General features: G+C 56.3%; 1 protein-coding gene across 1 annotated transcript; it reads left to right on the top strand.

Moving 5' to 3' along the window:
- The first annotated feature begins 10,706 nt into the window (after positions 1 to 10,706).
- Positions 10,707 to 13,345, top strand: FOXS1 (forkhead box S1). The gene has a single exon (XM_003932086.4). It carries the CDS (start codon positions 10,770 to 10,772, stop codon positions 11,763 to 11,765), a length of 996 nt encoding a protein of 331 aa, XP_003932135.2. The 5' UTR covers positions 10,707 to 10,769; the 3' UTR covers positions 11,766 to 13,345.
- Positions 13,346 to 13,994: the final 649 nt, after the last annotated feature.

The following is a 13,994-nucleotide window of genomic DNA, read 5'->3' as shown; positions in this document are numbered from 1 at the left end:
CTGCTTCCTAACTACTTACCATCATGAGTTAGGGCCTTTCCCTTCACAGTTAATGTGAAGAGCAAAGTGGGCAGTCTGGGTGTGGTGGCTCACACCTATAATCCCAACACTTTGGGAGTCCAAGGCGGGTGGATCACCTGAGGTCAGGAGTTCGAGACCAGCCTGGCCAACATGGAGAAAGCCATCTCTACTAAAAATACAAAATTAGCTGAATGTGATGGCACATGCCTGTAATCCCAGCTACTTGGGAGGCTGAGGCAGGAGAATTGCTTGAAACCAGGAGGCGGGAGGTTGCAGTGACCCGAAATCGTGCCATTGCACTCCAGTCTGGGCAACAAAAGTGAAATTCCATCTCGAAAAAAAAAAAAAAAGTGAAACTCCGTCTCAAAAAACAAAAATAAAAAATAAAGTAGGAGGACAGCAGAGTGCAGGGAGCCTGCAGTCCTCCAGGCTGGTTAGTGGTGCTGCCATCGCCCCACTTAAAACACCTTCTGCCGGGCGCGGTGGCTCAAGCCTGTAATCCCAGCACTTTGGGAGGCCGAGGCGGGTGGATCACAAGGTCGAGAGATCGAGACCATCCTGGTCAACATGGTGAAACCCCGTCTCTACTAAAAATACAAAAAATTAGCTGGGCATGGTGGCGCGTGCCTGTAATCCCAGCTACTCAGGAGGCTGAGGCAGGAGAATTGCCTGAGCCCAGGAGGCGGAGGTTGCGGTGAGCCGAGATCGTGCCATTGCACTCCAGCCTGGGTAACAAGAGCGAAACTCCGTCTCAAAAAAAAAAAAAAAAAAAAAAAAAAAAAAAAAAAAAAACACCTTCTACCTCTGATGGTGTCTTCCCCTATTTAGCAGCCTCCATGGAAGCGAAGGCTGCAGTGAGTGGAGATTGTGCCACTGCATGCTAGCCTGGGCAACAGAGTGAGACCATGTTTAAAAAAAAAAAGAAAGAAAGAAAGCCTCTATGGCCCCCATCATCTATAAGACTCATCTGATGATCCGATCAATCCTTCAAGATGCTCCCTCTCCCCCTCCAGGATTACCTCACCACATTCTGACCCAACAACAAAAATACACCACTCCTTTATTGAGTCCTCACTCCAGGCAGTGTGCAAAACACTTTCCCTGTGTCACCATTCATGCTGAAGCAACCCCATGGAGTAGGTGTTGCTGTTTAACAAGGGAGAAAGTGGAGGCCAGGGCCCAAGGTCACCAGCTAGCAAGTCGGGCTGGGATGTGAACTCAGGCAGTCTGGCTGCAGACCCCAACCTCTTAATTGTTGCCCTCTGCAACCTAGAAAAATGAAGGGATCATCTGGCACCCTCAGGACTCCTGCTTAGATGTAATTATTACTCTTGTATTTAATCGTATGAAATGCTTTGTGCTTCAGAGCCTTACAGGCCTGAGTTTGAATCCCAGCTGTGGCTGTGGAAGGACCAGAGCCAAGTGGCTACTGGAGTTTGGGGCTGGGGGAAAGGAAGAGCACGAAGAAAGCCCTCCCAACAGGCACATGTCAGGAACGGTGCTCCCAGTTTCTAGTCAATGCTGACTGGGTGCCCAGCTCTGTGCCCACTGCAGAGCAGAGGTGTGGGGAGTAGGGGGCGTTGTCACTCAGAGCCTCAGTTCCATAAATACAGAAAGGAGTGGAGTAATCTGAGCAACTTGATCTCTTTCATATCTCAAATATCCTTTGACAATTTAATGAAAGCTGCAAAGCCCAGAAAAAAAAAAATGCATAGACATGAGATTTACATTCACTTTTAGGAGGTCAGAGACCCCACCAAGAATCCGCAAAGTGCAGGTGTAGCTGTCGGCAGGCAGTGTGGGCACTGCTTAGGCTCCCGGGCTCTAGGGAGGAGAGAGACACAGTCTGGCTCTTAGCTCCACCACCCAGTAGCTCTGTGACCTTGTTAGAGGGCTTTAACCTCTCTGAGCCTCAGTCTTAACATTAAAACAGGGCATTTTACTAACCTCATATGCTGTTGTGAGAAGCAATTGGGACACTTCTGAAAGTGTTTAGCCAGGCCCAGCACTGTGACGAGCAGTCAGTAAGTGGGAACTCCTAAAATTTAAGGAAATAAATGTGACCCCTGGACCACCTGTGTCAGAATCCCTCAGGGGAACTCTACAATGTGGGTTTCCTGGGCTTCCTGCCCAGAAAATCTGATTCCGCAGGTCAGGGATGGAGGTCATGAGTGTGCATTTGAAATGAGTTGCTGCCTCCCCATTCTGGCAGGAGCTAGTTTGAGAAGCCCTGTCTTTCCAATCTCAATGGTCCAGGTCCTGAAAAGAGACTGACAGCCTCCAGGTGGGCCGGAAAGAGCAGATGATGGGTGCAGGGTGGGGAAGGCTGTGTCTCTGGATGCTCGTGGGGCCACCTCCTGGGGCCCCGCAGAGCCCAGGCTACCCCACTTGGGTGGGTCTTCTGTCCCACAGCGCCTCCTGGCGACCCACAGAAGAGGTTCAATGCCCTCCAGGCCAAGCAGCCACAGGGAGGGGCGAAAGGAAAGGGGCTCCCAGAAGAGGGGACAAAACAGAAAGTGAGACTTGCCCGCCCAGACTTTCACTTTCATCGCCTCCGCACACCATCCAGGTGCCCCAGAGTCCCGGGCCCACGTGGACCCAGCCACTGCGAACCCAAGACCAGGCCCCCTGAACACTGCATCCCCTATGGCCAGAAGGAAGGGAAGGTTCCCGACAGCAGGCGGACCCGTGGCAGAGCCAAAGGTCCCCTGTGCCACTGGGACTGGGGTGGCGCAGATTGAGAGTCAATGCTAGGTTGGGTTGCGCTGGGAGGACTCGGGCAAGGCCCTCTTCCGCATCCCCTGGCAGCATGCAGCCAAGCAGGGCCGTGAGGCACAGCAGGACTCAGCTCTCTTCAGGGGACAGCGGACTGGAGACGTTCAGCACTGGGCAGCCTCTGGACACAAGTGGCCCCAGCACTGGGACTGACTGATAACTGGTGACCCTGGGCCACTTGCTGGCCTTTAGGGCTGAGGGTAGTGTTCTCTACATACGAGGGACCCTTGAACACTCTCTTAAAACAATCGGCCAAGGTGGACATGGCATGCACCACCACCCCCCCGCCTCCCAGAGGGTCTCTTCTCCCACTCTACCAACGCTCTGATGGGAATTCCCTCAGCCCCCCACCCCCAAGCCCACCAGCCTCTGCAGCTTGTGAAATTTTTCAGTGCTCCCAGCACCAGCCCTTCTCAGAGACCTGCAGGAATGTCCTCCTTTTCCCAGTCATCATTAACTTCTTCCAAATGAGCTCCTTTCTTGAGAAACAGATGGTTAAGCTGGGGATGGTGGGAGCTTGCCAGGTAAAGGTGAAGAGGAGAAGGTGTCGCAGGCAAAGGGAACCGCATGTGCAAAGGTCTAATGGTGATAAAGGCATGAAGCGTTAAGAGACGAAAAGAACTAAAGTGGGGGAGGAGAGGGAGTGGAGGCAGGTGAGGCCCGGGAGGGGCAGTTCATGCATGGCCCTGAGGCCATCTTGAAGAGTTGGAACTACTCTTTCACAAGGGCAATGGGGAGCTATGAAAGGATTCTGAGCAGGGGAGGGTGAAGACCAGATTTGTGGCCAGGAGCTGTGGCCCAACTATAATCCTAGCACTTTGGGAGGTCAAGGCAGGAGGATCACTTGAGCCCAGGAGTTTGAGACCAGCCTGGGCAACACAGTGAGACCCCATCTGTATAAAAAGAAAAAGATTCCTTAGAGGACTTCTGGCATTGTGGAGGGCGAGTTGCAGTCATTTCAATTCTGGGATCTCTCCCATGAGAAATAAGCAAAAAACTACACATCTGCCCACCACCACCCCGAACCCCAGAGTCACCTCCAGCCCTCCTTCTGTGGCCTCCCTTCCTTCCACAGTGGGAAGCACCTGGAGAGCCTCTTCACACTCACCCCCTCCCTCTCAGCCTCCCAGCTGCCCATGACCAGTCCTGCTTCTGTCCCTCTTGGTAATGCCTCTAGTTGCCAAGCATGTCACTGTCGTCATCTTGTTTGGCTCCCGGGTGGGTCTCGGTGGGTCTGCATCTCCTAGGCCCTCCCTCCTCCTTGAAACACTCTCATTTGGCTTCCAGAATCTCTGCTGCCTGCCCCACAACCCCTCCAGGCCTTTGCTTCTCCGCCTCCATCCCGTCCCCTCCTCTGCCGGGACTCCCAGCACTCGCTCCTGGACCCACTTCTTCAGGTCCCACTCTCCCCTTCTATGGTCTTAGCATGGCGGCTCTGGGTCTTCCTGTGAGCCCCAAACCTGCTCATCAAACTGCCTGCTGGGTGCTGTCTCCTGGGTGGTCCCCGAGCACCTCAAACTCAACACACTCCAAACATCACACTCAACAGCTCAGCCCCACAAACTTCCACCGGGGTGCCGGAACCCTGGCCACTTCCCACCTTCCAGCCTCATTCTACTCCATTACCGCGGCCTGCTGGCTCTTCCTGCAGAGCACCTCTTCAGTCCACCCGCCGGAACCCATTTCTACCAGCTCTTACAGGACAACTGCAGTGACCTCCCTGGGCTTCCTGCTTCCCCCGCCCCTCAGCAATCCCCACAGTCCTCAAGAGGGATCTTTCTAAATGCAGATCTGGCCTTGACCCTCCCCTACTCGGACTCCTTCCATGGCTCCCCGTTGCCCTTGTGAAGGAGTTCCAACTCCTCACTACGGCCTCAAAGCCAGACATGAACTGCCCCTCGCTGGCCTCATCTGGCTCCACCCCCTCCCCGCCCCTACTTTAGCTCTTTTCGTTTTAAATGTTTCATGTCTTTATCACCATTAAACCCTTGCACATGGGGTTCCCTTTGCCTGCAACACCTTCTCCTATTCCCCTTTACTGGTCAGCTCCCACCACCCTCAGCTTAACCATCTCTTCCTCAAGAGAGCCTTCGCCAGGAGGTGAGGGATGAAAGACTACCGATTGGGTTCAGTGTATACTGCTCTGGTGATGGGTGCACCAAAATCTCACCAATTGCCGCTAAAGAACTTACTCATGTGACCAAATACCACCTGGTCCCCAAACACCTACGGAAATACAAAATGTTTTATAAAAGAGAGAGCCTTCCCTGATGCATTCATTTATTTAATGCATTTATTAAGCTCCACTTCAGTGCTTCTTCCAAGTCATCACTGACTCCATAGGTGAAGGCTCATAGAACATCTTTCCCTGTGAATTTTAAATGTCTGGTGTGAGTCTGTCTTCTCCAGCAGACCATGAGCCGCTTGAGGGTGGTGACACCAAACACTTTGCCTGGCACACAGTAGGTGCTCAATAAGTGTTGAATGGATGGTTGCCTGGCCTGTCCCGTAAGGCTTATATGCTGTTGGTTAGAGGCAAGAGACTCTGGGGGCTGGTCTCCCCATCCTTCTGGCTGCTCTGACCCATCCCTCAGTCTACCACTGACACATACATGTGACTCCTTGGCTTCAAACCCTTCTGGTGCCCAAAGCTCATGGAATAAAACTTGGCCTTCAAGGACATTCATGCCCTAGCTCAACCTACCTCTTCCTCCTCAATTTCTCTTGCTCTCCACCCACCACACGCAGTCGACCCTCGTTATTCATGGATCCCATAGTTGCAACTGTCAACCCCAGCTGGCCTTCAGTCCTTCCAGACCTCTCTCCGTCCTGGTGGGGACAGTCTGGGAACTCCTGATGAGTCACAGGCCTCCAAAAAGCTGGAGCAGGAGCGCACTCATCTGCCACCCCTGTGGCCCCCTCTCCCAATGCTCAGGATGGCTCCAGATTTGCCACAGAGGATGAAGACAAGGAGCGGCTCTGCAGGCTGGCCCAGCAGGGTCCCTTACCCATCCTCCTCCCAGCCCTTTGGTGGACCACAGTAAGGACTGGGTCTCCTCACCCACCCCTTCCTCCTCCCTGACCTCCTCCTTGACCTATGGGTCCAGGGTCAGAGTGAGATGGTGCCTGACTGCTTCCTTTCCTTTGCCAGGGTACCAGGCATAGGATCTCAAACACCTCTGGTGCCCAGTGCCCTCCAATGACTTCAGCAACCTGGTAAGGAATGACCAGGGTCCAGAACTGGGGAGGGTCCCGGGGTGAGGCCAGCCAGCCTCTGTCTCCCAGTCAGAGCACCCAGCCCAGGCTCCCAATAATAGACACAACAGTCAACATTTGCTGAGATCTTAGTTTATGCCAGGCACCGAAAGCTCCATTTTATATATACCCAAACCAAGATACAGAGGCGAAGAACCTTGCCTGAGGTCACACAGCTGGTAACCCTGGAAAAGTTACTAACAGGTCACAGCCCCTAAGCGGCAGTGACAGACTAGAATCCAAGGGCCTGGCTGCAGCGCCCACAACCCTAACCACCGAGCACAACGGCTGGTCTCTGGCGGGAGACGCTGGTTACTGTCGCTGTTAAGCTTATTTCTACCTGCATCAAAATCTTTGCTGGGAGGAAGCTCCTAGAACCCCCCGAGGATTTGCTGGGAGGGTCATGCCCTCACTGTACAGATGCCCCCAGCTTTTAACCACAGAGCTCAACTACCAGTTCATTTACACTGGAAGTGATTCTTTACTACTATTATTACTAGAAATCTTATCTTCACTGACAGGGAGCTAGCACCAACAATTCCGGAGCTGGAGGCTGAAGGGGAGGGTAAGAAGGTGGGGGGAGCTGGCGCCGCCCACTCCCAGCCCGCGCACCCTCTCTGTCGCCCCACAGCCTGCTGGCTGCACGTGTGGCTCTTCGCTGGGGCGAGAAGCCACCAGGCGCACAGCCCAGCGTTGTCGTCTGAGTCCGCGGGCCGCGCTGCCCCGCGCCTGCTGGGGCCGCCGCCTCACGTCGCGCAGGTTCGCTTCCCCGACCCACCGCCCAGCGCTCACGTGCTGCAGCGCCTGTTGCCTCACCTGGAGTGCCGTGTGCAGCTCTGGGTGGCTCGCGACGGCGAGTTCGCCAAGCGCCCGTGCCAGGGCCGCCTTTACTGGCGCGGCCTGCTCGCCCTGCCCCTAGCGCAGCCCAAAAAGCTGGAGCGGGAGCGCACCCACCTGCCAGCTCCTGAACACACGCCGCTTCCTCGAAGCTGTAGGACCGCTGGGGAACTGGAGCAGAGTGGCGCGGGCACGGGGGCATAAGGACAGGGCGAGCAAAGGAACATGGACAGAGGAGACTGGGCGCATGAAATGCGAGCTCAGGGGAACGGGCCTAAGGGTGCTGGGCATAAGCTGGGCATTGACCCAAAGAATATGGCACAGAAGCTCCAGGAGTGGGAAAGAATACAGGTTCCAGAAGGGCTGGGCACAAGTATGGATATAGGGCACATAGGGTGCTGGCAGGCTTGAGGCGGTGGGTGTGGAACATAAGCACAGGACTTGGTTACATGTGTTGGCTTCGGAGCATAGGGTGTCAGGTGCACCGAGCACAAGATAGGTACAGGCGAATGTGAGTGGGTATGGGTTGGGCATAAAGGTGTGGGAGTGGGCACAGGGGCCAAGGAAGGGACATGAGCCCTGGAAGTGGGCACAGATGTGGGACATGGGACAGGCATAGTGATGTGGACATGGGCCCAGGGCACCGGCACATAATGGGGACGTGGGCTCACAGGACTCGGGACACAGGAAGTGAGCACAAGGTGGACACCAGCGGGATGCCTAGTTCCCGCCCAGTCCCCACGGTCTCAGTGCCGTAGAAACGTCCACCCACCTGCAGGATGGTAACCCAGAGCCAGAGTCCCGGATGCATCTGTGCTTTGGCCAGGAGGACCTGGGCGCCCAGAGCAGCTGGAGAAGCAGCTTATCATGGCTCACGTGAGTCATTTCTTCCACTCCGGCTGAGAAGCATGCCCTGCAGTGCCCTCCAGTCCCCTCCAGACAGCCCCTCCCACGTCCTCAGTCCCAGCTCTGCCTCTGTCCCTTCTAGCACCCTCGGGTCTATAGGACCTTACCTGGAAAATGGAGATAGGGATGGGGCTGTAACTAGGGCTGTGACTTCCCAACGGGACACCCCCAAGGCAGGAAACAGAGAGGGTCTGCTCATCGCCCCGCCCACCTCCCAGCAGGTGCAGGTTCGACCTAGGATCTTGTTTTGCACTCGAAGTGCCTTGGCTGAGCGCCCTGATGGGTCCTCAGCCTGGCATCCCCTGGCGTAGTTGCCTCAACGCAGCTGCCTCCGACCTAAACAGGCCGCTTCCTCTCCTGTACCTGCTGAAGGCAGCCCCCAAAATAGGGGTTCGCTACTCCCACCCAACCCTGCCCACACTAAGCCCATGGACTTGGGGTCTCCCCCGGCACATCACCTGGGTCCGCTGGAAGGCAGAAGTGGACCGCAGCTTCCACTCCTCTGCCATGGGCCCCAGACCTCGGAAATAGGCCACACCACCCCGCAGCTGGACATGGGACTTCCGCACAAAACTAAAATTGACCTTGAGGCCCCAAAAGACAGCAACTGGGGCAGAAACAAGACTTCATCTCTTGCTGAGAGCCCAGCTTGTCCGTAGCACTTCTCTCAGAGCCAGCCTTAACCTGCAGTTGAGTCCATTAGAAGCTTGCTTAAAGCTTTTACCAATAATCAGATCATCAGGGTTGTTTAGTGTGGATCCAACCCATAACAAAACTGCCTGGCCTCTCAGGTGCCTTGAATTTCCAGACCCTTCCTCTTTCCCGAAGCTAGTCTCTCGTCTTTATTTGGGGGGCCGGGAAGGATCCCAAAACAGAGGACTTGGCCGAACTCTGGGCTTTGGATGGTAACCACTGAACCACCAGAACCTGTAGGATGCTGTCTTGGAAGAAATCGCAGCAGACCTCCAAGCGCAGCCCTAAGGCAGAGGCCGACGGGGAAGACCGGCCCTCCTCCAAGCCCCACTGGTCTTTGCAAGCTGTAAATTGTAGGGAACCTTTGGGAACTACAAAGCGAGGACTACAGCCAGAAAGTTGGTTCCCCTGCCATGTGAGTAAAGTAGGTGTTTTCCACCCCGCATAGCAGGCCTTTTATTTATTTTTTATTTTATTTATTTATTTATTTATTTATTTATTTTGATGCAGTCTCACTCTGTCACCCAGGCTGGAGTGCAGTGGCTCAATCTGGGCTCACCACAATCTCCGCCTCCTGGGTTCAAGCGATTCTCCTGCCTCAGCCTCCCGAGTAGCTGGGATTACAGGCACGCGCCACCACACCTAGCTAATTTTTGTATTTTTAGTAGAGACGGGGTTTCACCTTGTTGGCGAGGCTGGTCTCAAGAAAAATAAGACTCCATCGCAAATAAATAAAATAAAATAAAGAAGCTATGAAGCCCTCCAGAGCAGGCTTGGTTGGAGAAGTAAGTGTAGGGTTGGGGAGGGGAGGTGAGCTGACCTGGTACACTTGGCCTGTGTGACTTGGGAGTGGAGAGCAGAGAGGATGCTGCTCCCTGCTCCAGAAGGTCTGACTGTTCTGAGCCTGACCTGTTTGGACCTCCCGACCCCAGGCTGCAGCTGGGGTAGTCTCAGTTCAGAGTGACAATCCGCAGCCATGTTCATATCCCTATCCGTACTAGGCTCTCTGAGGGCGCTGGATTCTGTGTAAGGGGAACTTGTTGCCTCCTCACCGTGGCCTGGACAGCTGAGGAGTCACCAGCTCCATTTTAGAGATGGAGAAACTGAGGCTCAGCCAGGGTTTCGAGGGGCCTATTGGGAGGGAGGATGTCTCTCCCCAGATAGCTGTCCTTCCCACACCAGTCACTAGGGGGCGAGAGGGATTCAGCAGAACTGAATTTCATGGACTCTCCTTACCATCCTAGGTGCCCCTCCCTGCACACACCCCAGAGCTAGGAGGGTGGGGTAGGAGTGGTGTGGCCCCAAGGGCTCTGCCCCACAGGAGGAGGCAGTCGACCACAGGCCTGGGAGGAGGAGAGGGAAAAGCGGGAGTAGAGGTAGAGATCAGAGAGGCCCCTGGGGCTTTTCTCACTCTAGGGGGACTGGGCTCAGGCCCTGCCTCTCCTCCTCTCTCTCTATTCACTCCTTTCACTCCTTGTGTTTGCACCTGTGTCCCATCGTATCTCCTTTCTCTCTGGCTCTGTGGATTTCCTCATTTCTGCCTGCTCCGTGATTCTCACTTTCTCTGTATACTACGTGTGTGCTTGTGTGTCTGTGTGTGTGTTTGTGTGTGTATATCTGGGTGTCTGTGTGTCTGTGCTTGTGTGTATGTGTGTGTGTCTGTGTGTCTCTGTATGAGTCTCTGTGTGTCTGTGTATGTGTCTCTGTGTCTGTGTGTGTCTCTGTGCGTCTGTGTGTCTCTGTGTCGTGTGTGTCTGTGTCTGTGTGCGTGTCTGTGTGTGTATGTCTGAGAGGCTCTGTGTCTGTTTGTTGTGTCTGCCTCTGTCTTATCTTTGTCTCTCCCTCTCTTTCTTCCTCTTGTGATGTCTCTCCCTCTCTGTCTCTGTCTCTCTTTTTTCCCTGTCTCTGTTCCGTACGTTTCTGCCTGTCTCACTTTGGTTTTGTCTCTGGCACGCTCAGTTTCACATCCTGTCCCTCCCCAGCCACCACCACCCAGCACACGTGGGCTGAGGGTCTCAGTCCCTTCCTTCCCACCTCCTCATCCTTGGCAGCTGCTCGGCTTCCCACTACTGGCCTCTCCTGCCCGCCTCTCTTGGCCCTTGAGGGAGTGGGGCGAGGGAGGAGGGAAGGATGGCTCAGCAGACCCACCCCTTTTTGCCTTTCCAGGCTGGGAGGCTGGGCCAGTGGACCTTTTAACCAGCCCGGGCAGGCTGTTCCCGACGCCAGCCCTGGACACGGAGCCTGACCCGCCAGGTCCTGGCAGCCCGGCCAGTGCAGCCAGCATGCAGCAGCAGCAGCCCCCGCCCGGACCCCGGGCCCCTGCGGCCGAGTCGACCAAGCCTCCCTACAGCTACATCGCCCTTATTGCTATGGCCATCCAGAGCTCACCGGGGCAGCGGGCCACCCTCAGTGGCATCTACCGCTACATCATGGGCCGCTTTGCCTTCTACCGCCACAACCGGCCCGGCTGGCAGAACAGCATCCGCCACAACCTGTCACTCAACGAGTGCTTCGTCAAGGTGCCGCGCGATGACCGCAAGCCAGGCAAGGGCAGCTACTGGACGCTGGACCCTGACTGCCACGACATGTTTGAGCATGGCAGCTTCCTACGCCGCCGCCGCCGCTTCACCCGGCGGACAGGTTCGGAGGGCACCAGGGGCCCTACTAAGCCACGCCATGGACCCCTTAGGGCGACCAGCCAGGACCCAGGAGACCCCAACACCACGACCGCCAGGCAGTGCTCATTTCTGCCAGAGCTGCCAGACCCCAAGGGCCTAAGTTTTGGGGGTCTGGTGGGGGCTATGCCAGCCAGTATGTGCCCGGCATCCACTGATGCCAGGCCTCGGCCGCCCATGGAGCCCAAAGAGATTTCCACGCCCAAGCCTGCAGGCCCAGGGGAGCTCCCTGTGGCCACCACATCTTCCTCACGCCCAGCGTTTGGCTTTCCTGCTGGCTTCTCCGAGGCTGAGGGTTTTAACAAGGCCCCTACACCCGCCTTGTCCCCAGAGGCAGGCATCGGGAGCAGCTACCAGTGCCGGCTGCAGGCGCTGAATTTTTGCATGGGGACTGACCCAGGCCTTGAGCACCTCTTGGCCTCAGCAGCCCCCTCCCCTGCACCACCCACCCCTCCAGCCTCAATCCGAGCCCCGCTGCCCCTGCCAGCTGATCCCAAGGAACCCTGGGTTGCAGGTGGCTTCCCTGTCCAGGGAGGCTCCGGCTACCCACTGGGGCTGACCCCCTGCCTATACCGGACACCAGGAATGTTCTTCTTTGAGTAAAGGCAGTCTCGCCTCGGGCAGTCCCTGCAGGACCTTTGCCAACTACACCCTCTGGGCTGAGCCTGGCTCTAGGACCTGGAGAACTCTAGAAGGCCCCAGCCCTGGCGAGCCAAGAACAACCAAGACGAAAATCCAGGATGGAAGCGGTGCTCAGCCAGGCCCCTGGGGCCTCCGGACAAACTTGCGGGTGAGGGGAAGCGGGACCCCTTGGGACTTACTCTGTGGCTCTCAGAGCCAATAAAGCCATGTGATGATGAGGGTCAGCTTGGCTGGTGGCTGAGGGCCAGGGTGCCTGGTTGTATGTGGGGTGACTGTGGCTGGGGGATTGTGTAGCTGGGGCAGAGCCCCCGGGTAGGAATGTCGCACATGAGGTTTTTCTCCTGCTGGGGACTTTCTCAGGGAGTTTCCCAGAAAGCGAGAGGAAGGGGAGGCAGGGAACAAGGGCAGAGAGAGGAGGATACAGGCAAGGGAGAGACTGGGCAGGGGCAAGGCTGGGCTGGCCTGAGCGACCGATTCTCCCATCTCAGACGCTGGGACTCAACAGCCTCCATAGGAGCAGTCATCATAACTCACAATTTGTGACACTGATCCTGTCCTGGGCTTGTATATCATCTCACCTGTGTGATGTGGAATGTTGGCCTCATGTACAGTGGTGGAAACAGGCTCACCAGCTCCAACTCCAGATGGCAAATGAGTGGCAGAGAGGATATCAAAGCCACATCTGTGTGGCTCTACCCTTCAGCCTCTGACCTGCATCTTGAGTAAGGACGCAGAGTGGAGAAGAGGGTCAGAGCAGAGCTGGTGGTGACCCCCAGAGGTTGGAGGGCTTTGCTGAAATCCTAAGGCCAGGGCCAGAAAGGCACCCTTTGCCCATTGTGCAGACAGGACACCCAGGGTTCAAAAGGCAGCATCTATCCCCTGTGTGGACTTCCCACATTAATGAGGGAGCTCCCCCGAGTCCCCAGCTCTCTGAGGTCCTCTGGTGTCTCTTTAAGACGGCATTTCTCTGGGGCCAGAGGCATGGTCTGTGACTGTCCCAGGTACCATTCAAAATTGACTGAGCCTGACCTTCGACCTTCTCTAACTACCCCTTTGCGTGGAAGCAGGAGAAATGGGGATATTCATGGCCCTTGTTAGAGGAACAGACAGAGGAACCTGAAACGTCACTGTCCCCATAGCCCCCAGCACTGGAGGAGCAGAGGCCAATGGCTTCCTCCCCAGAGCCTCCGTCCTCCTATCTGGATCATGGGCATAGGGAGAGGGGGGAGGAATGCTGGGGCACCCTCATTCTGGTTTTTGGCATGGGGTCTAGAGGGTCTTATGTCCCATGAGGTTACACCCAGGAGACCCCTTCTTGGGCGGGCAGCCCTGTCCCCTCCAGCGGCCCTCCCTTGCCAGGCAGCCCCATGGACTCCAGCCTCTGCTGCTCCCTCCGCCCCCAACAGGTCCCCTGGGGCCTGGGAGGAAGTGAGCCCGGCTGGACAGCCCAAACTGTCTGGTTCCCACAGTCTCAGAGCCGGGGTGGGGGAGGACCTGCGGGGTGAGAGGGGCTGGGAAAACGCCTGGCCAGCTGTGGGACCCCTCCCCACCATGCCCGCTGAGCCCCAGCCCGGAACCCATCAAACAATGGGGAGAAGGAGGAAGGGTCTGTGCTGCCTCCTGTGCACAGCTTCCAGGGGCAGAGGGGAGGGGAAAGGTCCCCTGTGCATAGGGCGTGATGAGGACAGAGAAGGAGGCGCTTGCGTGAGTCTGTACCACAAACGTGCCTGTGTGGACCAGTATGTCTCAGGCTGCATGGGTGTATATGACAGAGAAAGAGAGGCACAGAGGCAGACAGATTCAAAGGCGTGAGAGTTTTTTCTCAGTTGGGTCAGGGAAGAGGCCTCTGCTGGGCACCGTTCCTGTTTTGAATTCCTGTGGAGCCCTGGTGACCCCAGTCCCTTCCCAGCCTGGGTTCTGAGCTACTAGGAGGATAGGAGGCCAGCTGGGCTCGGGGAGCCCAGGCCGCCACCGTCCCCAGCATCCCCCCAACCCGCGGGGCTTTAGCTCTGCACTAGGGTGGAACTTGTGGAGAAGGAGGCTGTCTCCTTGCTCACCCCTTGCCCTTGGGGAAAGGGCAAAGGGCTGCCCCGATGCAGGCTCAGAGCCCCCTCTGCACATCTCTCTCTGACCTCCAACATAGCCAAGAAGTGAAGACAGGCCCTCTCAGCCCCAACCCCCAAGCAAGAC

The sequence above is a fragment of the Saimiri boliviensis genome, chromosome 9 (assembly GCF_048565385.1).
Source record: "Saimiri boliviensis isolate mSaiBol1 chromosome 9, mSaiBol1.pri, whole genome shotgun sequence".
Taxonomy (NCBI): Eukaryota; Metazoa; Chordata; class Mammalia; order Primates; family Cebidae; genus Saimiri; species Saimiri boliviensis.
The sequence above is the reverse complement of the archived record's forward strand: the minus strand, read 5'-3'. Positions and strand labels throughout refer to the sequence as shown.

What these genes read in the sequence shown, in the direction of transcription:
- FOXS1 (XM_003932086.4), top strand. Translation starts at nt 10,770, where the DNA reads ATGCAGCAGCAGCAGCCCCCGCCCGGACCCCGGGCCCCTGCGGCCGAG.